Source organism: Lithobates pipiens, unplaced genomic scaffold, assembly GCF_037356315.1.
Source record: "Lithobates pipiens isolate NorthernLeopardFrog02 unplaced genomic scaffold, aLitPip1_a1.2 Scaffold_22, whole genome shotgun sequence".
NCBI lineage: Eukaryota > Metazoa > Chordata > Amphibia > Anura > Ranidae > Lithobates > Lithobates pipiens.
In genome coordinates this window covers 294,891,462-294,917,215 of record NW_027507784.1, presented here as the reverse complement: position 1 = coordinate 294,917,215, position 25,754 = coordinate 294,891,462, and the positions used below count along the sequence as shown (strand labels likewise).

At 42.4% G+C, this 25,754-nt stretch overlaps 1 protein-coding gene across 5 annotated transcripts in view; it reads left to right on the top strand.

The window, feature by feature from the left end:
* The window catches only part of SCNN1B (sodium channel epithelial 1 subunit beta), a 152,824-nt gene extending 128,744 nt beyond the window's left edge, over nucleotides 1–24,080 (top strand). For all 5 annotated transcript variants that reach the window (XM_077449166.1, XM_077449167.1, XM_077449169.1 and 2 more), the window contains exons 9-14: nucleotides 1,676–1,793; nucleotides 4,333–4,408; nucleotides 6,336–6,393; nucleotides 11,674–11,735; nucleotides 14,907–14,982; nucleotides 23,161–24,080. In XM_077449166.1, coding sequence (XP_077305292.1) covers nucleotides 1,676–1,793; nucleotides 4,333–4,408; nucleotides 6,336–6,393; nucleotides 11,674–11,735; nucleotides 14,907–14,982; nucleotides 23,161–23,508 — 738 coding nt within the window. In that variant the 3' untranslated portion in view covers nucleotides 23,509–24,080. The remainder of the gene's footprint in view (nucleotides 1–1,675; nucleotides 1,794–4,332; nucleotides 4,409–6,335; nucleotides 6,394–11,673; nucleotides 11,736–14,906; nucleotides 14,983–23,160) is intronic.
* Nucleotides 24,081–25,754: the final 1,674 nt, after the last annotated feature.

Below are 25,754 nucleotides of genomic sequence, written 5' to 3'. Positions count from 1 at the left end.
AGAGGATTTTTGGCGGGAAAGGTGTCCAAGTCTAACCTTGCCCCTAGGTATTCCTGCACCATGTAAATCAGACGCTGGCGATGGTTGCTGGAGCCGATCATACCTTGGGGCTGCAGACTAAAAAATTGTCTGAACGCATCGGTCAGACGGCCACCTTCTCCACCGTTCCTTCTGACCGATGCCTCAGCAACACGTTGTCCAGGACCAGGAGTTTGTAACCTCCCAGTCTCTGGGAACGCGTTGCACAGACCTTTCTGCAAGGTCTCCCGGAGAGGTCTCATCCTCTGCTCCCTCTGCGATGGAAAGATAAGGTCCCCAACCTTATTCTTGTACCGTGGATCAAGGAGAGTGGCCAGCCAGTAATGGTCCCTCTCCTTTATCCGAAGAATACAAGGATCCTTCCGCAGGCTTTGCAGGATCAGAGAGGCCATGCAGAATAGGTTAGCTGAGGCATTCGGTCTGGAGTCCTCTGGGTCACTAAGGACAACATAATCTGCAGCTACCTCCTCCCAGCCACGTACAAGTCCACGGGTTTCTTGGGACTGTAACTCGTCCCTACAAGACTGCTGCTGCTGATGCTGAGTGCCAGGCTCCACCTCCATGCTGACACAATCATCCTCCTCCTCCTCTCTCCTACCAGGCATCCACGTGGAGTTAGTGCCCTCATCATCCTCTCCCTCTTCATCGCTGGAGCAAACCTGGCAGTATGCCGCAGCTTGTGGAACATGACTGCCAGATTGCTGTCCTTCTTGAGCATCCCCTCTCTCTACGCTCACGCTACTGCCTTCCTCTAGCTGAGTATCATCATCAGAGCCTACAAAACACTGGGCATCCTCCTGGAGCATGTACCCAACACTGTGCTCAAAGAGTTCAGGAGACTCCTCAGGAGGACCTGGTGGGTCTAGGGAAGGAGTCACTGATGATGACATTGAGATGAGGGAAGATGATACGTTGGCAGCTGCTTTGCTAGTACCCTGAGCCTGGGTGAGAGAGGATGAGGAGGATGAAGAGGGCTTGGTCATCCACTCTACCAAGTCTTCGGCATGATGCGGCTCAACACGTCCAGCTGCCAAAAATAAGGACAAGCGTGTCCCATGGCCACGTGCTGATGGCGATGCACCGCGTCCGTGACCAGCACTGTTATCTCTAGACACAGAGCCTGCTTGCCCTCTTATCGGCTCGTGCCTGTCTGCCTCTTCTTGTTGGCCTTCCAGACATGGTAATGGCCTGAAGGGAGATTGGGAAAACCAGCAATTGGGTAGTGTATATTGTGCTGGAGGCACACAACACCCACTAATCATGCAGATGCCTTTATTATAGAACAACAAGAATTAAAGGGTAGATACAGGTGTATATTGTGCTGTGCTGGAGGCACACAACACCCACTAACTTCTGCAGATGCTTTTATTATAGAACAAGAATTAAAGGATAGATACCGGTGTATACTGTGCTGTGCTGGAGGCACACAACACCAACTACCTCCTGCAGATGGCAGATGACTCAATTAGAGAAGAGCAATATTGCTATATAGGTAGATACAGGTGTCTTTTTTTTCTCTTTCAGTCTGTTAATTGTAGCAAATAAAAGTTATTCTGTGTTAAAATGCTGACACCCATATTAATATTTAAGATTACAAATTCTAAAAATAGATTTCCTTTTGCATTTTAATTTTTAGTCTTGCTTACGATCCTGTTTCCAAGAAATTATGGTTAAGTACTGCAAGTGTGCCTATTACCTATTTCCACTACTAGATGGTGCTCAATACTGTAATAACAAAGACTATCCTGACTGGGGTAAGTAAAAGCAAATCTCTGCAAACCTTATCTGCCAGTTTTTCATGGCTAGTGGTAGCATGTTGGTCCTGCATTTGAATTGACAAACATTTTGATGAACATCACTTTTTGTGTGTTGAAGCATGTTTTAATAGATATCAGCCATTAGTCAAGAGAAGAATAGATTGGACTGTTGTGTTCATATTAGCGGGTTATGCTTGCAATTTGTACAAGTCGAATCATTGTAATATTGCAAGCAATTGTTACTTTGCTACTACACAGGGGCTACACAAGCATAGCTCCCACCTGTCCCTGATTTTGACGGACTGTCCCTGATTTGGAGCTATGTCCCTCTGTTCCTCATGCCTCCTCATTTGTCCCTCATTTTGATCTGATCTATATAGTTGTATATAAAAAGCACTTTTTATCTATCAAGAAGTGTTTTCCAGCGCTAAACCTTTCATCTGATTTCTAAATTGCTGCATTTGTAAATTCCAAAAGCCAATATAAAGGAAAAGTAGAGCTAAAAAAAAAAAAAGCACTTTAACAAATCTTGTTTTTTTGTACAATTCTCCTTTAACCGCTTCCCGACTGCCTCACGCAGATATACTGCGGCAGAAGGGTACGTACAGGCATATTAATGTAGTCTGCGGGGATACCCGTGACCGCCTCACAGTGAGGAAGAACGGGGAGATGCTAATGTAAACAAGCAAGCATCTCCCCGTTCTGCCTAGTGACAGTGTCACAGATCAGCTCTCCCTGTAAATCGGGAGCACTGATCAGTGACGCGTCACACAGCACCTCTCACCCCCCACAGTTAGAATCACTCCCTAGGACACACTTAACCCCTACATCACCACCTAGTGGTCTACCCCTTCACTGCCAGTGACATTTTTACAGTAATCAATGCAACTTTTTAGCATTGATCGCTGTATTAATGCCAATGGTCCCAAAAATGTGTCAAAATTGGCCGATGTGTCTGCCATAATGTCGCAGTCACAACAAACAAACAAAAAAAAAAAACACACCACGCTGATTGCCGCCATTACTAGTAAAAAAAAAAAAAAAGATCAAAAAAAAAAATGCCATAAAACTATCCCATATTTTTTGAGATTTTTAAAAAAACTATTTTACCAAAAATATGTAGAAGAATACGTATCAGCCTAAACTGAGGAAAAACAGGATTTTTTTATATACTTTTGGGGGATATTTAATATAGCAAAATGTAAAAAAATAATATTTTTTTGTTTTCAAATACCAGCAAAAGAAAGCTCTATTTGTGGGAAAAAAAAGGACATAAATTTTGTTTGGGAGCCACGTCACACGACTGCGCAAATATCAGTTAAAACTACGCAGTGCGGAATCGCAAAAAAGTGCTCTGGTCAGGTTCTTCCGGGGCTGAATTGGTTAAGGGGGTGTGACAAGGGGTGTGTCCTATCCCATACTTTTGCTGATCGGTGTCCCTCATTCTCATCTCAAAAAGTTGGGAGATATGTACACAGGGGCCCTAGAAGATGAGAAATAACATAATAGCGATCCTCTGTTAAATACAGAGGAAGCCATGTTGAAGGCCTGGTTAAGGATGAAGTGCTTAGATGTCAGGAGTATAATAAGATATGTTAGATCCTGATCATGAGCTTACCAGAAGTTGGCTCCAAAATACTTGTGATGTGAAGATAAGCTGAAAAGAGCACAGAGCTCTTTCCTGAGGTGGTGTCCATGGGTGAGCGCTGATAGGGTACCCAGGGTAGTGTTCTATGGTATAGGTAAACCACTGCTATGCAGCATATGAAGTCTAAAAAAAAAAAAGTATGTGCCATTAAATGCTTTTAACCAATGGCAATATCCAAAGACATGTTGGTAGGTTAATTGGCTTCTGTCCAAAATTGGCCCTAGAATATGAATGAGGACCTTGGATTGTGGGCTCCTTGAGGGTAGGGATTGATGTGAGTGTGCAATGTACATGGATAGGGACTTGTAGACACTCGCTTTGGTTGAACTGGATGGACTGGTGTCTTTATTCAACCTTACTATGTAATATATCATGAGATCTACAGTTAGTCATGGTACTGAAGCCAATACTAGAAAAAGGATTAAATGGGGAAGTACTCCTTTTTCCACAAACATGTTCTCTAACTTATCCCTCATATTACTACATTGTTGATCCATCATTGTATCATAATCACTATACCTACCAGGTCTATCATTTTATGTTATTATGAACATGCTATTTGTTACCCTCTCCCCACTGTTATAATGGGCATTTTCCCTTCATCCTATTTTATTTGTCTTCATTTGTGTCATTTGCACTATGCCATATCTAAATAAAATACTTGAACAAGAAGAAAAAAAAAAAAGGGGGTACAAGGATGGCATAGCTAGGAAACTAGGGCAGTTTGATACCAGTAACTATAATGGAGTCCCCAGGAAAATGGTCATATTCTGTATTTTCGTATCTTTAACAATATACACACACACACACACACAATATATATGATAATTATATCTAAATATTGAAAAAGAAAAAATTGTGAAATTGTCTGTATATTTTTCTTCACAGTGCCATGCTATTATAACATATGGGACACTGTATCATACAGAGAACAATGTATCAACATGTGTCAGCAACCCTGCAAGTAAGTGTGCCAAGTCCTCTCTTCTATTACCACCATGCCAGTAGTAGTTGTCCTTTCCAGAGTTTGCACCCAGTAAACAGGGATCTACCTAAAATAAAGGGCAAAACTACCTATCACCCTTAAATTTGAGTAAATACCAGTAGCTTGAATCACCAGCAACTTATTTGTGTGAGGAACTCTCTCCAAATCTAAGTTTCCATTTCTAGTGGCTTGTTGTTGCTTTTGTGAATGAGGTTTCATTTTATATTATAGATAAGACAGCTGCTGTCGTGGGGGCGTCAATAGGACATAATACCTCCCCCACCTAGAGTTGCCACCTCCTCCCTTTAAACCCAAACACCTTTAAATTACACAGGTTCTGAGGTAATTGTGCACAGATAATGCACCAAGTGAGTTTAATTACCACCTTAACCAGCCATGATTTTGACACGATTTCAGGGAATGCCTGTGTAAACTTGAGGTATATGGACCTCAACTCGCATGAAAGTCAGACCAAAGTAGTTCAGGGACTACTTTGAAGTCGTCACGACTTGAAGTTACACAGATATGAATGGTTACCATAGGAAATCATGGGGAACAACTTGTCATGCGACTTTGCAGCCCCAAGTCGCACAAATGTGAAAGGGGCCTAAGGTGTTAAAGATAGAATCTTTTGGAGATTGAACCATTGAAGGAAATACTGAAATTTCAGACCTCTAGCATCCAAGCATCAGTAAACTGACTGTTTTGAAGAGAGCAATGCAAGTACATGAGAAAAGGGAACATTGTATTATATTGTGGGTGGTGTCCAGATTAGAGCCAATTCATCCAAAGGCCTACCTATGTAGGAACCTAAGGCCCCATCATGTGCAGCCTCGCTGTGGCCCATCATGTGCAGACTCGCTGTGGCCCATCGGGTGCAGCCTCGCTGTGGCCCATCAGGTGCAGCCTCACTTACCTACTTTACAGGAGCTCCACAGAGCTGCCAACGTCACTCCCAGTTTCCCTCTGGAACAGGGAAACCGGAAGTAACCTCTTAAGTTGAACAACAAAGCTCCCGCCCATAGTAATACTACAGGCGGAAGCTGTTCAGCGCTTTGGAATGCACTGCAAAAGCAGGTCAAAAGCCTGAAAATGAAGCGTCTCATCTGCAATCTCGTGATTGCATTGACGTGGTACTTTGCATAGTGCAATGTGTCCACTTCATTCTCCGGCATTCACAGAGGAGATCATTCTCCTCTGTGTGCCAGCTTATGAAACTTTGTAGATCGCTTCTACTTCAGTGAGGCTCCGAGATTGCAGCTTCATAAACTGGCCTTTCTGTGTCAGCCAATGAGGATTCTCAGTGTGTGGAGATCATCGGCGGGAAGAGATGCTGAAACACATTCTCCTCCGATTATCTCTGGTTCATAAACCGTTTATGGACTGTGATCAGTGGCGATCCTCAGGATCACCACTGTTCACTGCTTCATAAAACGGACTCAAATGGACAAAGTATGCCTTGTTACCAACACCCCCTCCCAGTCCCAATCCTCTTGGGGGGGGCAAAAATGCCCAGTATGTGCCTGGCCAGGCTGAATATTGTGAGGTGGGTGCAGGTGGGCTGGGGTTCCCCCTAACTGGGGTTGCTATCTCATATGGTCAATGTCAATATTTTTTGATGTCCAATAAATCATATTTTTAAACCGCTATCAGTAGCCTTTGAGGTGCTTTATCCTGGTGGGGCTATTTTCTATATTGCAATGATTATAACTCTCCCTTATTCTGTCAAAAATGGGGAAAAAAAAAAGTTTTCCGTTTAGTTCTACTTTAAGCTTTGCATATTATATCAAAAAGAGAAAACCAGTACAATTTATAACAGCTCACACCACCAGCTTATAAAACATATTAGGGAGCTGCACCAAGAAAGGTGCACATTATTCTAAATATTCACTTGTTTCATTTACAGTGACAGTAATTACAAAATGACTATCTCCATGGCTGACTGGCCATCCGCAGCAGCAGAGGTAGGTTTACAAAATGTCACCCAAATGTGAAGATGTTTACACACAAAATATGTAATTGAATATATTCTCTGCAAAGCACGGGCATAATGCCCTGTACACGTGATCGGACTTTCCGACGGAAAATGTGCGATCGGATCGTGTTGTCGGAAAATCCGATTGTATGTGAGCTGCATCTGACTTTTTCCGTCTGCGTTTCCGACACACTAAAATTTTCCAACAAAATCCGATCGTTTAAATTCCAATCGTGTGTAGACTATTCCAACGGACAAAGTGCCACGCATGCTCAGAATAAATTATGAGACGAAAGCTATTGGCTACTGGCCTGTTTATAGTCCCTTCGTACGTGTTTTATGTCACTGCGTTCAGAACGATCAGATTTTCCGACAACTTTGTGTGACCATGTGTATGCAAGACAAGTTTAGGCCAAAATCCGTCAGAAAAAAAATCAGACGGATTTTGTCGTCGGAAAGTATGACCGTGTGTACAGGGCATTAGAAATAAAGGCATGGCTACTTAACTACTCATAATTATGTTCAATAAAAAAATTACTAAAGCTTTTCAAAGTCTATTATAATTTTTGTAAAGATTTTCTGACTCTAGAGCGATGCTCTCCATGTTTATTTTGGTATAATAGTCCTCCAAGGGCTGCTATATAATACAGTTAATGCTGTGATGCCTACCAGCCATCTGCTGTTCATTTAGCTCTCCATTGACTTGCATTATTAGCACTGAAGCATCTTATAACTGGAAAAAGTTCTATCTGAACTTAACAACGCAAAGTGGCACACTTGTAAGGGATTGTGTATGATTATATCATAAATAATGACATAAGTCAACGGGCATTGAGGGGGGGCTCAAAAAATGCCACTTGTATTTATCAGCCCTTACCACTCTAAATTACTTAGGTACTCAAATATCATCAGGCTTTTCTTTTTATTCTGTGGCCCTGCATCAGGGCAGCCATCAGAAATTTTTGGGCCCCTTACACAGCTTTAGGCTTGGGCCCCCCCAGCCTGACCACGGGCCATCCTACCGAATCCGCACACTGGCCACCTCACCTGTACGCACTCAGCCCCCCCTCAATCCTGTATAAATGTCACCCCCCCCCCCCCCCCCCACACACACACACACCTGTATATATTATATATCAGCCCCTCACATACACGGCGTGCGGTGTTTTGGCCTAGGCCCAACAAGGGACCTCACACACCCGCCAGGGACCCGGGACACCGCACAGCCACCAGGGACCCCGCACAGCCACCCGGGACACCGCACAGCCACCCGGGACCCCGCACAACCACCCGGGACCTTACACAGCCACCAGGGACCCGGGATCTGGGACCCTGCACAACCACCAGGGATGTGCACAGCCACCAATGACCCCGCACCACCACCAGGATACGTATCTATCTATATATCTGTACACACAAAAGGCTCTGGCCCCTCTCTGTACATCAGCAGCCCCCCTCCCTTTGCTTCACAGCCCCTACTTGTAAATAAGGTCTTCCTACCTAGTCCCAAGTCGTTTTCATAAAGCTGACATGTTGCTGAGAAGCACAGTACAGATCACATGAACAGTGAACATACACATAGTAGCCAGAGGTGGCAGTAAAGAGCTCGATGTCGGAGCTCAGTGTCAGTGACACAAGAACAGCAGAAACTGGGAGATCGTGCACAGCATGGCTCCCCTCCCCCCACCCGTCCTGCCTTCTTCTGGCCCGGACGGGCCCCTCAGGCTCCTCGGGCCCCTTACACTTGTGATGGCTGTACCCCCCTGATGGCGACCCACCCTGCATGATCACATCAGAAAACGGGTTCAGATCCATCTGCCAGTGCCAGCTGATAGTTATGAATTGTTCAATAAGATATGAATTTTTTCATCTGGTTAAAAAAAAAATTGAGACTTTTTGGATTTTAACCACTAGCCAACCAGCTCATGCAGATATACTGCGGCAGGTCGGCTCTCCTGCGCAAATCGCCATACCTATACGGCGGCTCGCACAGGTGGGAGCGTGCTCGTGGCTCCCACAGACTCCATTTCTGCCGGAGACCCGCCTTCGCGGTGAGGATAGGAAAAAAAGGGAAAGGAAATGCCTATGTAAACAAGGCGATTCCTCGTTCTGCCAGATGACATGACAGATCTACTATTCCCAGTGATTGGGAACAGTGATCTCTGTCATGTCCCAAGCAGCCCGCCCCCCCTACATTAAGAACACACCCAGGGAACACAGTTACCCCCTTGATCACCCCCTAGTGTCAACCCCTTCCCTGACAGTGTCATTTTTACATTGATCGGTGCATTTTTATAGCACTGGTCCTCAAAAAGTGTAATTTAGGGTCAGATTTGTCCACCACAATGTTGCAGTCCCGCTAAAAATCGCATATCGCCGACATTACTAGTAAAAACAATTTTTTAAAATATATAAAAGTCCCTAAATCTATTCCATAGTTTGTAGACGCGATAACTTTTGCGCAAACCAATCAATATACGCCTATTGCATTTTTTATTTACCAAAAATATGTAGGAGAATATATATCGGCCTAAACTAATGAATACGTTTTTTTTTTTTATATTTTTTTTGCATATGTATTATAACAAAAAGTAAAAAAAAAAAAAGTTTATTTTTTAAAAATTGTCGCTCTTTGTTTATAGCGCAAAATATAAAAACCGCAGAGGTGATCAAACACCACCAAAAGAAAGCTCTATTTGTGGGGAAAAAAGGAACGTTAATTTTGTTTGGGTATCGCACAATTGTTAGTTAAAGCGACGCAGTGCCATATCGCAAAATATGGCCTGGTCATTAAGGGGGCAAATCCTTCTGGGGCTGAAGTGGTTAATCACAAAAAATATGGGAGCTTTAGACATACAATTTCCTGTCTGTGTCTAATTTGAATAACCCATAGCAAAAACATACTAAATGAAAATCAAATGTCCTTATATACTTGGGCTTCAAAATATCAAAACCTGTTATGATGAGAGGCCACCCTACATACACTATATTACCAAAAGTGTTGGGACAGCTGCCTTTACACACACATGAATTTTAATGGCATCCCAGTCTTAGTCCGTAGCATTCAATAGTTGATCCAACATTTGCAGCTACGACAGCTTCAACTCTTCTGGGAAGGCTGTCCACAAGGTTTAGGAGTGTGTCTATGGGAATGTTTGACCATTCTTCCAGACCACATTTGTGAGGTCAGGCACTGATGTTGGATGAAAAGGTCTGGCTTGCAGTCTCCACTCTAATTCATCCCAAAGGTGTTCTATCGGGTTGAGGTCAGGACTGTGCAGGCCATTCAAGTTCCTACGCCCCAAACTCACTCATGCATGTCTTTAAGAACCTTGCTTTGTGCACTGGTGTGCAGTCATGTTGGAACAGGAAGGGACCATCCCCAAACTGTTCCCACAAATTTTGGAGCATGAAATTGTCCAAAATGTCTTGGTATGTGGATACCTTAAGAGTTCCCTTCACTGTAACTAAGGGGCCAAGCCCAACCCTTAAAAGACAACCCCACACCATAATCCCCCCTCCACCAACTGATTTGGACCAGTGCACAAAGCAAGGTCCATATAGACATGGATGAGCAAGTTTGGGTTGGAGGAACTTGACTGGTCTACACCTCAACCCAATAGAACACATTTTGAAGGAATTTGAGTAGAGAATGTGAGCCAGGTCAACAATGGTGCCTAACTTCACAACTGTGCTTCTGAAAGAATGGTCAAACATTTCCATAGACACACTCCTAAACCTTGTGGACAGCCTCCCTAGAAGAGTTGAAGCTTTTATATCTGCAAATGGTGGGTCAACTCAATATTGAACCCTACGGACTAAGACTGGGATGCCATTAAAGTTCATGTGCGTGTGAAGGCAGGCGTCCCAATACTTTTGGTAATAGTGTGTTTCTCTTCTTACAAGTTATCTATAATTGGAAGAACGCTTTCTATTATTCTGCACAGGTAAGCAGGTGCCTTCCCATTTTTTTTTAACCTAAATACTTGTGTAATTTTCTGGCAGTTTTATGAAATAGCTTAGTGTACCTATAGACCTGAGATGAGTGTCCCCATCTTGGCTGAAAATGGCTAGATTGAGGACCATCTCATGTTTGTGGTATGCTCTGATAGCCATGTCTAACCAGGTAAACCATTGGAGCTGGTGTTTATTGTCTTCCACTCTTCATAGAGATACATTGCAAGCAATCCCCCATCTTTCTGAGATTAGACACCTTTTAGCACAATGTATATAAGTGGAGGACACACCCCTGCCATGCTCTTAGTAACGTACCCCACTAAGAAGGAAACTACCAAACCCCGACCTCAAGGATTTTTAAAACACCCTTTATTCTGTTTTTTCAAAATAACAAATGCAATATTTAAGAGGTTGGGTAAGCTGTTTAATGCAGTGTAATGCCTTGTACACACAGTCGGACACTCCGACAACAAAATACATAGGATTTTTTCCGACGGATTTTGTGCCAAACTTGTCTTGCATACACACAGTCGGAAAAAGTGGTCGGAAAATCCAATCGTTTGGAACGAGGCGACGAATAGCTTTGGTCTCCTAATTTAATCTGAGCATGCGTGGCACTTTGTCCGTCGGAATTCTCTACAAATGATCGGAAAAAGTCAGATCGGATTTTGTTGTCGGAAAATTTTAGATCCAGCTCTCAAACTTTTTCCGTCGGGATTTCGGCTGAAAAAAACTGATACAGCCCACACACGACCGTATTCTCCGACAACATAATCCCACTGCACCTTTTCCGTCGGAAAATCAAACCTTGTGTACAGGGCATAACACTGCTGGCAGTTACGTGCATTGTTATAGAATGCTTATACAACAGACCAAAAGAAGGAACAACTAAGCAGGAAAGAGGGACAAAGATTTGGTTTTGAAAGAAGGATATTCCCTTGAAATGAGGATAGTTCCTAGATATGCATGTTTGTTTTCCAGTCTTCTTTGTCATTAGCCTGGAGGCTAATTAGATCATGTCTACATATTTGGATTGTTTATAAATGGGAAGACTTAATTTAGAATGATGTAAGACATATGCTTGTCCTCTTGTAGACTGAACATCTTTGGCCTATTCCACAACCTGGCAAGTAGGTAATTAAAAGGAAAGGTGAAATAAAGTGAGTGAGGGTTATATGGCTAAATTCATCATGTAATTGCTCACAGGAGTACCAAAGAATATGAAACTTTGTCTGAGTTGGCACAGAAGATTCAGTGTATTCTACAAACATCGGCACTTCGCACTGACAGCTCTTCATTCTCTTTCCTATAGGACTGGATTTTTCATGTCCTCTCATATGAAAAGGACACCAGCACGGACATCACTGTAAATAGGTAAATACATCCATACAGATATTAAAGCACATTTTTGTAAGAGGTAAAAAAAAAATTTTTTCCCCATAAAACCCATCCTAAAAAGAAACCTGTATGGAGGAAATATGTAGACTGCCATTACCTTATGAAAATAATAGACATGTGCATTCATTTTTGTCCGAATGCATTTTCATCTGAATTTCGGATATTTTCGTTATCATTTTAACAAATAATAACGAACGTGCAGAATCCTAAAACTGAAAGATCCGACCTAAACGAATGCTTTATTTTCGTTTTTGGTGGGAGATTCGACATGACGCTGACAGTAGCAATCTGTGTCCATGGAACCTGTGGTCGAATGCGCCTAACCTTAGCTCTATTAGTCCAAGATTATATAGACAATAGAAAAAAAGGTTGCATGTGCGTAACTATTAGTCCAAGATTTTTCGACATAGAGATAAAAGATTTGACAGGAAAATTCGACAAAGTAGTCACCGCAAATGGACATTTATGGTCAACTGCTCCGCCCATAGGCTATAGAAAAATTCTAATGTTGGTTGACTAGTAATAATAATTAATAAATATAATTATTACTAGTGTCATACAACATTAGAATTCTACTGTAGCTTGTAGGCGGAACATTCGACCAGAAATGTACAATTGCGGCGTCGTACAGTTTAGCTGCTCCGTCAAATCTTCTTAGAACATTCGACAGACACCATAAGCCTTCAATGACAGATTCGACAATAATTATTTCGGATTGTCGACAAATGCATTTTTTAACAAAACAAAATAAATGAAAACAAATTTCAGGAGTAACGAAACTAATTTATTTTTCGGATGAAAACGAAATTCAGAAACAAAATATTTCAGTGTGCACATGTCTAGAAAATACTAGTATAACTAGGTGATTTGGGCCATAGTGTCTTGCGTGACTATATTTTAAAACCTAGAGCTAAAGAACACTCAGATGATGCAATAGACTCTAGGAGCAAGATACAAAATCATTTCAAGATGCAGATGTCTGGCACATCACCAGGCTTGCTTCAAGCAGCATTAGAGACATTAGTAGAGTATGGGTTTAGGGCACCAGGGACAACAGAACTGTTTCCTTCCCCTCCCATGACCAGAGTCAGTCTGCAACCACATGGTGGCTAGGCAAAGGAAGGCCCAGGGTACAAAGTAATGCAAGGGAGAAAAGGTCGGGTGTCCCCGTAGAACACCTCCATCCCAATATTATGGAACAGAACACAGTAAACTCACTTTGGAACTTTGAGAGAGTTGAATACAGATAGCCATTAAGCATACCAGAAGTAAACATAGTCTCAATATTTATTTAAAAAATGTCATACGCATATAAATAGCATAGATGGGTGTCAAGCTGATAAAATAGTACAGTACAATGTAAAAATTGTCATAGACATACAATACATAAAAAAGCAGTAACACAAGCATCTAATATAATCATGTGTTTGCGAGACCAGGCTTGCTTCTTCAGGGGTGGATGCATGTGTAATGTACCTGAAATGATAATAAACAAGTATGTGACCCAGTGGTGATGGTTAAGACAAAAGGCAAGAGGGGTCTAAGGGTAGCAGACCCCATACTTACCAACTGGCCTGGCCAGATTACCAAATGCTGGCCTTCCTAAGGACAAAAACAAAAAATATCCAGCACGGGTGCTGAGGAGGCAGAACCCAACCTGACCCCAGGGTACAAAGTAAGGCCTCAGTTACTCATCAAACCCAAACAGCTGATAGGAAAGGAGGGCTGGATTGCAAGAGGTGACCCAAGTAACTGTAGGCAAGAAGCAAGATCAAACCAAAGATTGTAGTTCCACGTGGCTCTATGCAAGCAGGAAAAAAAGCAGGGAGATACTTCCTTAATCCTGAATGAAAGGAATAAGAGCACATGTGTTAAACCAAATGCCCACCCAGCAGCTGACCTCAGCACTCAGTCCCACAGTGTTAACCCCTATTACAGCTGAAACCAGAAAAAGGGAGACGCATTTAATCTAAGTGGATGAGGAGTCTCCTGGCGTTCAGCCCAATTGGCCTGGTTATGGAGTGAGCCTTCAGAGACCGGGCAAGCACAGAATCAAGAAAGGGCTCCTAGGCTAACTTGTTACCAGAAAGCCCAGTATATGGATCCTTTTGCCCAAAAGTCACTTCCAGGCTATCCTCACAAAGTCCAGTCCAGCAGGATCCAGGTGTTTCCTTCAAAAACCCAGCTTAGAAAGGCCAGACCAAAGAGTTGCAATCAAATAGATCAGCTCCAGCAACATTGTAGAGAGGAAATTGGAAGTGATCTAGCAGGACTTAATTTTCTGACTAAAGTTCCAATTAAAAGTGAAAGACTTCCAGTGTCCCTCAATGAAAAAAAAGAAAAAAAATTGTATACAATAAAAATAAAAAAAATTAAAAATAAACTAAAGCACCTCTAAATGAAACCTGTACTGAGGAAGCATGTAGGCTTCCATTGCCTTCTGAAAATACAAGTTCCCTGACTACCATGTTGATCTTGTGGCTTTACTACCTTTCACTGAAACAAGTATGTAGACTTAGTTCTGGCTTTTCACCCTTCTCTGACTGCATGCTTGCTCGAGGCTAGTGTCTGACTAAGTAATGAAGCCACGATGAAGATAATATACCAGGATTTTGCACCTAGAAAAACAAGCAACAGCAATGGCAGTCCTCATTTGTCTGTCCTCACAGGTTCACTTAAAGGAGTTATAAATTCAGAAGGTTTTTGATCTTAATGCATTCTATGCAGGGGCGGAACTACCGCCATAGCGACCCACACGGGCGCTATGGGGCCCGCAGCCGAGTGGGGCCCAGGGAGGATGAGAGAACCGCCAGCACAGTCTCTCAGCCAGGGGAAGAGAGAGGAGAGGAAGAGGCGAGCTGTCCGTATCAGCAGAGAGGGGAATTGCCCACAGTAATAGATTTCATTAGAACTTCCAGTGTTCCCAGGGCTCACGTCACATAGCTCCGCCTCTTGGCCCGGCCCAGATCACAAACTGAATGTCATCCAGTTAGGGTTTACATTTACTTTAAATTCTTGCCAAATTCTTATAATCCAGATGCAGTAGGCTCAGCGGTCACATTTTGACTATAACATTTTTTATTGTATTGTGGAATTCAGAAAATCACTATTTTAAACCTTTCAATTTTCATTCGCCACTGTTTTCAGGGACGGCATCATGAGGCTGAATATCTACTTTGAAGAATTTAACTACCGAAGTATTTCAGAGTCTCCGACCACCAATGTAAGTGGGGCTGGAAGGAAGCACTATAGGAAGTATTTGAGTAATAGCACAATTTGTTCTCTACTGGCACACAGATGTAACAGATCTTACATATAAAGTGGCTTTATAGGTTTTTCTTATAAACACCATTCAGACTCTATATAACATGTTCTGTCTTAAAGCTAAAATCTATGTATGGCAATTTTTACGTACTTTGGTCCAGCTTGGACCAGTGTAATTATATACAAGGATTAAGGCAGTTCTGAAGGCAAAAGGGGGTCCAACCCAATACTAGCAAGGTGTACCTAATAAAGTGGCTGGGGAGTGTATAACCATACTTTTGGCTGCCCTGCTGCATTGTAAAGATATGAAGCTGCTCGCTCGATGCAGCTGGCATTTAGGGAACACTTTTTATTTTTTCAATAAATTCAAAGTGGTCCATCAATAAATGAGGTATTGAGGTGGGTAGTGATGTCACAATCTCCACCTCATTCGATGAGAGAACACTTTACATTCCCTGAGAACATGCAAAGTGTTCTCTGAATGGCATCTGTGGCAAACAGGTGACCTCCTGTGCTCAGTAAACAGCAGGGCAGCCACTCAGCACGGGCCCGAAAGGATATCGGCAATCGATACAGTAGCAATGCCTACTACAGGGATTGCCAGCTTTCAAGAGGATCCCACAGATATGGCACATGCATACTTACATTGGTGCAAGCTAGACCAATCTATGTAAAATAACTAAACTTTCAGATTTAGAGACCAACTCCAGGCACAACTTTTTTTTTTTTTTGTTTCTTTAATATTAAAATTAGCATTTTCATTATGTTATTACTTCAAAAGATCTCTAAGCACTGCTGAGTGCTGCCAATGTGTACAATGGGAGCCGTACTTCTGGCTTGTGGAAAGGTAATCTAATGGGAGTGGTTTCTTAATTATTAACTGGCTGCTGCACCTGCAGGGCTCTAATGAGGAAAATTGCAGGGTCCGCATACCTTGAAACGTGATTTCTTATTCAGAGTATTTCACCAAAAATTACATTTTTGTTGCAGGGAATGCCTGATATCTGAGTTGCATCTTAGTGCAGACTTCTGGGAAAATCAGTGGGCCAATAACACAAACAGGAAATTATGTTTCTGGGGGGGCATTCTCTACACATTCTGTGTACAGAACACCTCCAGGTTGCCATTCTGCATTTCCCTGAAAATTACAGACCTGCAGATTGAAAAGAAAAAGGTAATTTTCAGTGGCATTCAATTACAATATGACTTGAGTCGCCATTGTATGGGAGAGGGGGGGAGAGAGAGGGGGGGAGAGATCCATTTTTTCCCCCACAAAAGTAAACTTGCCCTTTAAATTTGGAACAAAATCACTGGAAGTTGATTGATTGCTACAAGTAGCAAGTAGCTTGCCCGTGTTCTGTACAACACTTCCATACACAAGTCCCAGGAAGAGGAAATGTCTGACCTTTTTGTCTGTGTTAAGAAAATATTGATTCTACTGTGTTATCAGAGATATCATTTCTCACCATTTAATTACTTTGTAATCTCTCTGTAAATATCACTGTCCATAAAAGTTAATTACTCCCCACTCCAGCCTCAATATAAGTATTTAGTACTTATACTAGTACTTAGAATAAACTCTGACGGCTTTTCTGATGGCGTTGTGACGGAGTCCCGCTGAAACGGACTTGCGTACACACGATCACACCAAAGTCCGATCGTTTAGAATGCGATGACGTACAAAACGTACGACGGGACTAGAAAAAGGAAGTTAAATAGCCAGTAACCAATAGACATGTGCATTCGTTTTCGTCCGAATGCATTTTCGTCCGAATTTCAGCTATTTTCGTTTTCGTTTTGACAAACGATAACGAAAGCACAAAATCCGAAAAACGAAAGATCCGACATAAATAAATGCTTCATTTTCGTTTTCATTGTTACAACAGTTCGATATAGAATAGGAGATTCGACATGACTCTGACGATAACAATCTGTCTATAGAACCTGTGGTCGAATGTGCTTAACCTTACCTCTATTAGTCCAAGATTATATAGAGAAAATATTCGACAGAGAAAAAAGATTTGACAGAGAGAAAAGATTCTGCAAGTTACTGTCCTAAAAAGTGTTTGGGGACCCGGGTCCTGCCCCAGGGGACATGTATCAATGCAAAAAAAAGTTTTAAAAACGGCCGTTTTTTCGGGAGCAGTGATTTTAATAATGATTAAAGTGAAACAATAAAAGTGTAATATTCCTTTAAATTTCGTAGGGGGGTGTTGTCTATAGTATGCCTGTGAAGGGGCGCATGTTTCCCGTGCTTAGAATTGTCCCTGCACAAAGTGTCATTTATGCAGGAAAAAAAGTCCTTTAAAATCACTCGCAGCTATTATGAATTGTCGGCTCTGTAATACAGAGAACACTCATTGAAAGTCATTGATAAAAAAATAAATAAATAAATAAATAAAAAAAGCGTGGGGGTCCCCCAAATTCAATTTCCAGGCCCTTCAGGTCTGGTATGGATATTAAGGGGAACCCTGCCTCAAATTTAAGAAAAAATTTGACGTGGGGTTCCCCCTAAATATCCATAACCAGACCCTTCAGGTCTGGTATGGATATTAAGGGGAACCCCGCATCAAATTTAAAAAAAATTTGACATGGGGTTCCCCCTAAAAATCCATACCAGACCCTTTATCCGAGCACGCAACCTGGCAGGCCGCAGGAAAAGAGGGGGGGACGAGAGAGCGGCCCCCCCTCCCTCCTGAACCGTACCAGGCCACATGCCCTCAACATTGGGAGGATGCTTTGGGGGTCCGTGACCCCTCAAAGCACCTTGTCCCCATGTTGATGAGGACAAGGGCCTCATCCCCACAACCCTGGCCGGTGGTTGTGGAGGTCTGCGGGCGGGGGGCTTATCAGAATCTGGAAGCCCCCTTTAACAAGGGGACCCCCAGATCCCGGCCCCCCCCCTGTTTGAAATGGTAAGGGGGTACAAAAGTACCCCTACCATTTCACAAAGAAAGTGTAAAAAATGTTTAAATAAAACAAACACACTTTTTAAAAATTCCTTTATTAAAAATAAAAAAAAGATTCCAGCGGCGGTAATCCACTCTTGCTATCCAGCGACGGACGGTCAGCTCTCCATCGATGTCTAATGTCATCCAGCGCAGCGCAGCATCCTTCTTCTGTCTCCGTGGAGGAGACACTACAGACATTCCGGCGGCTTGACGTTTCTTATATAGGGTGGGCGGGGCCACCCGTCACCTGACCCCGCCCCCCTCTGACGCAAGGGGAAACCCGGGGTTCCCTGTGACGTAGGGGTGACCCGCACCCCTCTGATGTAACACAGGCAGGTTTCCGTTACATCAGAGGGGGGCGGGGTCACCCATACGTCACGGGGAACCCCGGGTTTCCCCTTGCGTCAGAGGGGGGCGGGGTCAGGTGACGGGTGGCCCCGCCCTCCGTATATAAGAAACGTCAGCGCCGGAATGCCTCCAGTGTCTCCGTGGAGGAGACAGAAGAAGGATGCTGCGCTGCGCTGGATGACATTAGACATCGATGGAGAGCTGACCGTCCGTCGCTGGATAGCAAGAGTGGATTACCGCCGCTGGAATCTTTTTTTATTTTTAATAAAGGAATTTTTAAAAAGTGTGTTTGTTTTATTTAAACATTTTTTACACTTTCTTTGTGAAATGGTAGGGGTACTTTTGTACCCCCCTTACCATTTCAAACAGGGGGGGGGCCGGGATCTGGGGGTCCCCTTGTTAAAGGGGGCTTCCAGATTCTGATAAGCCCCCCGCCCACAGACCTCCACAACCACCGGCCAGGGTTGTGGGGATGAGGCCCTTGTCCTCATCAACATGGGGACAAGGTGCTTTGAGGGGTCACGGACCCCCAAAGCATCCTCCCAATGTTGAGGGCATGTGGCCTGGTACGGTTCAGGAGGGAGGGGGGGCCGCTCTCTCGTCCCCCCCTCTTTTCCTGCGGCCTGCCAGGTTGCGTGCTCGGATAAAGGGTCTGGTATGGATTTTTAGGGGGAACCCCACGTCAATTTTTTTTTTAATTTGACGCGGGGTTCCCCTTAATATCCAGACCAGACTTGAAGGGTCTGGTTATGGATATTTAGGGGGAACCCCACGTCAAATTTTTTCTTAAATTTGAGGCAGGGTTCTCCTTAATATCCATACCAGACCTGAAGGGCCTGGTAATTGAATTTGGGGGACCCCCACGCTTTTTTTTTAATTTATTTATTTATTTATTTTTTTATCAATGACTTTCAATGAGTGTTCTCTGTATTACGGGAGCCGACAATTCATTATAGCTGCGAGTGATTTTAAAGGACTTTTTTTCCTGCATAAATGACACTTTGTGCAGGGACAATTCTAAGCACGGGAAACATGCGCCCCTTCACAGGCATACTATAGACAACCCCCCCCTACGAAATTTAAAGGAATATTACACTTTTATTGTTTCACTTTAATCATTATTAAAATCACTGCTCCTGAAAAAACGGCCGTTTTTAAAACTTTTTTTTTGCATTGATACATGTCCCCTGGGGCAGGACCCGGGTCCCCAAACACTTTTTAGGACAGTAACTTGCAAATTAGCCTTTAAAATTAGCACTTTAGATTTTGAACGTTGGAGTCCCATAGACTTTAATAGGGTTCTAAAGTATGCTATATAGTTAGCTCCGTCGAATCTTCTTTATACATTCGACAGACACCATAAGCCTTCCAAGACAGATTCGACCGTAATTCATGTGGATTTTCAGGCGAATGCAATTTTTGAACGAAAAACGAAATAAATAAAAACGAATTTCGGGAGTAACTAAATAAATTAAGTTTTCAGACGAAAACGAAATTCCGAAACGAAATATTTTACTCTGCACATGTCTAGTAACCAATAGCTGCCCTTGCGTCGTTTTTGGTCAGTCGGAATAGCATATAGACAAACGGTTTTCCCGATAGGGATTGATTCCGTCGGACAGATTTAAAACATGTTCCATTTCTAGGTCCATCAGAATTTTCGAAAGAAAAAGTCAGATGAAGCCCACACACAATCGGAATATCTGATTAAATTATTCCGTCTGACCTTTTCTGACAAAAAGTCCGGTCGTGTGTACGCGGCATTAGACTTATTGCTGTATTACACATAATATGTATATATATATATATATATATATATATATATATATATATATATTTCCTTTTCAGGGCTTGTTGGCCCACTTTTATTAAAGAAAAACTAAGTTCCATAAATGAAAACAAAAGTGGTTTGCCTCGCAGGGGGGTTTTCACTGCCAGCAACAAATAAAAGGATATTCAGCCCCCTGACTTGCACATGCAGCATTGCAAAAATGCCAAGCCACCTGGCTCTCTTCGGATGCACCACTGCTCAGGCTCCCACATGGAGCTCTCTTGACTACTGTCAGCAACCTCAGACTCAGGTCTCTGGCTTACACAGTGCAGCCTGCACTCTCTGGCTATTTCAGTACACACCTGCACTCTCTGGGTTCTCCCTTGCAAGACTGGACTCCTCGGGAGGCTGGAGCCCAGAGCCATGGTCCTGGCTCTACTATCAGGCCAACACACACCTGAACAATCATTGTGCTGGTGAGTCTCAAATCCCAGACCCAGGACTGGGGATTTCATCCCACCCAGATCTCTAAGAGATCCCCGGGCTGCAGGTCCCAGAGTGGACTTTAGTAAATAACGAGTAAACTGAAAAGTCAGTTTCCTCTTCACGTTACAAGCTCCCTGGAGCCCCTCAACCCATCTGGTTGAGAATTCTGGGTACATGCACTGGTGGGGTACCACAATATATATATATATTTTTTTAAGTTGCATGTCTGTTTCCTGCTTTATAGTCAGTGTTAGTGACTAATCTACAAATATGGAGGAGCAAAGGTGTAAAAATGTGAACATCACATAAATTTACTTTAAAGTAAGCCAAGATTTGCAATCACCAAAAATGCAACATAATTTCCTTTTTGAAAAACAAGCCACAGGCAGATAGTTTTCAAGTTTGTTGGCGGCTTTATGGGTCACCTTCTCTTTCTGGGTAACCACTGATCATGCTGCTGGGGAAAATAAAACTAGTCTGGTGTGTCAAGACCACCAGAAGACTGTTGGTCGGATTAAGAGGCTTTGATGTTTCTAATGCAGTACCGAGGGAAAATGCAGACAAAATCATGACTTAGAGGACATGGTAAGCCAAGACCAGGGATCGGAACCATGTGAATTTAGACTAGATAACTATGATACACAGAGACAGAAGGAACAGTGACTGAAGAGTGCGTCACTAGTGGGTGAACATTGCTCATTGTAAGTGGGAAAGAACTGGATTTTGCCATGTCAACTGATAGTGGTGATGGAATTGTATGCAAAAACACCCCCCCCCCCCCCACCCCACCCAGACTACGACTTTCACCAAAACAAACAGACTAACCAGTAACCAACACATATGGACTCCAGGTGTACAAACAGGCCATTGAGCATAACCACTTGTACTTGGAATGATGGTGGTCAGGAGAGACCACACCAACCTAAACTACCAAACAACATGTGCCAGGAAAGACATTTACCAGAAAAGACCACACAAACAACCTAACAGCTAGTGCTGGGAAAATAAGGTTACCAGGAAAACAGACCAGACAAAAGCAAGGCTAAATACTTAGGTCATGGCAAACAAAGCAGAAGCTAAGCACATAGAAACTGGACATGGATCAGATGAGTATGTTCCAGCAAAAGGCAAATTGACACACCTGATAAAATAGCAGTAGAAAGAACAGACCAGACAGGTGAGAATGGGATGGAGCTGGGTGGAGATACCAAGTGATGAACAGGAGCTATACAATACTGCAGATAGCAAGGGAAAAGAAAAGGTGTGCACAGAAAGTACAGCACATGAGGCTGTGCAATACATTGAACCAATCCATGTTTAAATATTTAGCCTACAACCAGATCTAAACACTGTCACTATTGTTATCCCAATTTACCTGTATTAGCCTTATTCTTCCCTCCCCGTCCATTAAAATAAATGTGTATGTGTTTCACAAGTGAAATTATAAGTTTCAGGGTTGCAGTCACTGCAGAAGATACTTTATCCTGAGGGAGATCCAGCCAGCCACCATCAAAAATATGCTGTCAACTTTAGCATTAAAAGGGCTTTTTCTGGTTGAAGAAAAGTCTGTTCCTTACAGTTTGTGCATAAAGTGATCCTTTCTCTATGTTATAGATTTTAGATGATGCCAAACTTGTAAAATAAGTACCGGTAATCAAATACTAAAATGTCCTGCTGCCAGCATCTCTGAATGCTTCCTCAATCCTTAGAAATCTGCTGAAGACACTGAAACCAACACTTCTGGGGGTGTCCATCTCTGTGGTCCCCCACTACTCTCACTGGTTCTTCCAACTGATTTTCCAGTTACTCCTGTACCTTTTATTCTTTTTAATGGATGGAGGTCAGAGGGAGGAACCATTGAGAAATAGAACCCAGGAGATGGACACTCCCAGAACTGTCCATTTCAGTGTGAACTTCAGTAGAAGATTTCTCAGAATCGGCCTACCTTAGGCAGCGCTGGCAGCAGGAAAGGTATTTACTGATGTTTTTTTATATTTATGGCCTAATAGAAATTCTATATTATAGCAACAGGGTTGCTTTAAAGCTGAACTCTGGGCAGCTTTTTAAAATAACTCTTGGGCGCCCCCCCCCCCCCCCCCAGGATAGTAAGGGTTAAATGCTTAAGTTAAGGGTGTAAAGCAGAAAAATGTTATTCCAGGCTCCTACACCTGACACATCTGGATGTAATGGAAGCTTGCGCCCCTGCCACCAGGCTCTTTGGTCCTTCCCACCAGTCCCTATCATTTTTGCACCCTGTAATGATGTAGAGGCTACTGGGAGGAACCATTACGTTTGGTGGGAACACTGGTAATTGACATACTCTTTTGGCAGCTTTGCAGTGCAGTAGAAGGACGGCTCGACAAATGAGCACCGGCATGTGTACTTTAGGAGTCTTCTGTTGCAGGAAATTTTTATTTATCATTTTAATTTCATTGACAGGGTCACATTGAATCTTCTGCTGGTTACATTCCACTTGAGCATAGGTTGAATTTATGAGCAGCGTCAGTCCTAATTGGTTTAATGTTGGTTTCTGTTAAGGCTTACCCTGATCTCATCTCTCAGTGTATTTTCTATCCAACAGGTAGTGTGGCTGCTGTCAAACCTGGGAGGTCAGTTTGGATTCTGGATGGGGGGCTCAGTCTTGTGCATCATTGAGTTTGGAGAGATCATCATAGACTGCATTTGGATCACTATCCTCAAGATTCTAGCTTGGAAAAGAGAGAGAAGGCAAAAGAAGCGACGTCCACAGTATGATGATCCACCACCAACTGTGGCTGAGCTGGTAGAGGCCTATTCTAATCCTGGTTTCCAGCCTGAAGATTCAAATCAAGTTAGCATGCCAATACCTGGCACTCCACCTCCAAACTACGACTCTCTACGCTTGAAACAGATAGATGCAATTGATGCCATATCCAGTGATGATGAATAATGTTATAATTATATAATGACTACTAACGCACAGTGTTAATCTTTTAATTATTAACTAGTCAATATTTTCAATGAATCTACTATTATAATATTGTATAAGAACAAATTATAATTACTGAGTAATAGTTATATGGCATGACCACAAGAAGCACATATTTATTGCTGAAAAAGTTTGATCAAAGAGACCAAATGTGTACTTTTCCAGTACCTTTTTAATCTGGTCCAGTAGAGGGATATACTGTACATAAGCAATGGTAAAAACAATGTGCCTGGTTAACTAAAATTTACTTAAAGGGCCATTATACAAATGTTATATAATGTGAATGAGCTAATATGTTTCACAATTTTGTATGTAAAAAAAAAAAAAAAACACATCTATACAAAAAAAGTTGATACATTACATTTATGTAAATGTGCTGCAAAGTATATTGCCTTGTGTTGTCTGCTAACTTCGGCAGCACATTAAAGTTGGGGAGTTATTTTCTAGATTACTAAAGAAGTAAACCATACATTTTCTATTAGCTTCCTTTGATATAACTTGAATGAATGTTAATAAAACTCCTGTAAAAAACAGTGTATGAAAATTGTGTAATTGATCCGTCATGACTCCACTATGCGTCTTTTTAAAATGAAATGAAAGTGGTTGTAAAGGCAGAAGGTTTTTTTTTTTAATCTTAATGCATTCTATGCATTAAGATAAAAAGCCTTCTGTGTGCAGCAGCCTCCCTAACACTTACCTGAGGTCACTCTTTGTCCAGCGATGTCCATGAGTGTCCCAGCCTGAGGGAGGGGCCAGGAGCACAGAAGAGGGACCCAAGGAGAGGAGGATTCGGGCTGCTCTATGCAAATTCACTGCAACAGAGCAGGTAAGTGTAACATGCTTGTTATTTTTATAGGAAAAAAACAACAACAAAAAACAAGACTTTACAATCACTTTAATCTCTGAGATGCATTCAGGACACCCAGGTTACCTAGTCAATAGGTCAGTTTTTCATCTGGGTGTTAAGGTACTGAGCCAGTCCACACTAGTCCTATTTGCCTGTAATCTAGTGATCCATTAACAAGCTACTTCTTGCTGCCCCTCATATATGGAAAGTCTGATGCAAATAAACTCTAGAAAAGAAAAGTTCTTCACGATCACAGACCACATTTTAACCTTCTTTAGAAATGTGGGTTTTGTTTGTTGATATAGGAAACAGAAATAGAAAAAGTTAAAAAGTACAGATTTGATTAGCACAGCACAACAATTCTTCATTTTTACTGACCAGGTTGGATGGTCAGTGACATTTTGTGGACTAAAGACTAGAAAAGTAAATCTCTGAATCTTAACAGCAGCTGAAAAGACTCCACAATCCCAGCAGAGAAAAACAACAAACATAAAATCGGCACTATTAAAATCCTTCATATACAAGTAAATCGCGCAAAAAATAAGACAATAATCTACAATAATTTCCAAAAAAGGAAAAGAAAAAACAGTAGCACAGTGCTGAATAGACATAAGACCTAAAAGCACATGAGAAGCTATAGGTCTGTTCTATATGAAGTAACCATAGGCACGATATAAATGGATGGGATACAAGGTAAGGGGAAGTCTGGTGACGTCATCTCCCCTTGCCTGGAGTCTAGCTTGCGTTCCAAGCCTCGTGCTGATGCCTATCCACTGCTGCCGGCCGGAAAACCATCTAGCGGTGTAAAGACAAGCAGAGGAACGGGATATCATCCCAGGGACTGACTACACCGATGACCCCCCCCCCCCCCCCGTTGTATGGGACCTTATTTTTCCTGCTTTTTACAACAACAATGTGAGTGTTACTATTACTCCTTTTTAATCAAATAAACTGTTATACAGTCTGCACCCAGAGGTGCCTCTCTTTCTTGTTTTATTAATATCCTTCACACCTCAGTCCATAACAGTGTCATTCTAGAGATCATGAACCCCTTATAGTCTAATATAGACCATGGGATTCCACACCGTCCTCACGGGTTTTGAATCTTTAGTAGTGCTCCACTTAATAAGATGATGCCCAGCTCCACATATGCAGCAACTATAGTCTTATAATATGCTTACATCAAAAATGATAAAAAAACATCTCCAATAGACCACAAAAATTCTTATATATGTTCCTCCCCTTTCGCCAAATGGGTGTCAGAAGCTCGCAAAGAGTAATTTTAATCATATAGTGTAATACCACCAAAATCTTTTTTTCACAAAGTATAATCTGTGCTACTCACAAAAATGTTTTTATA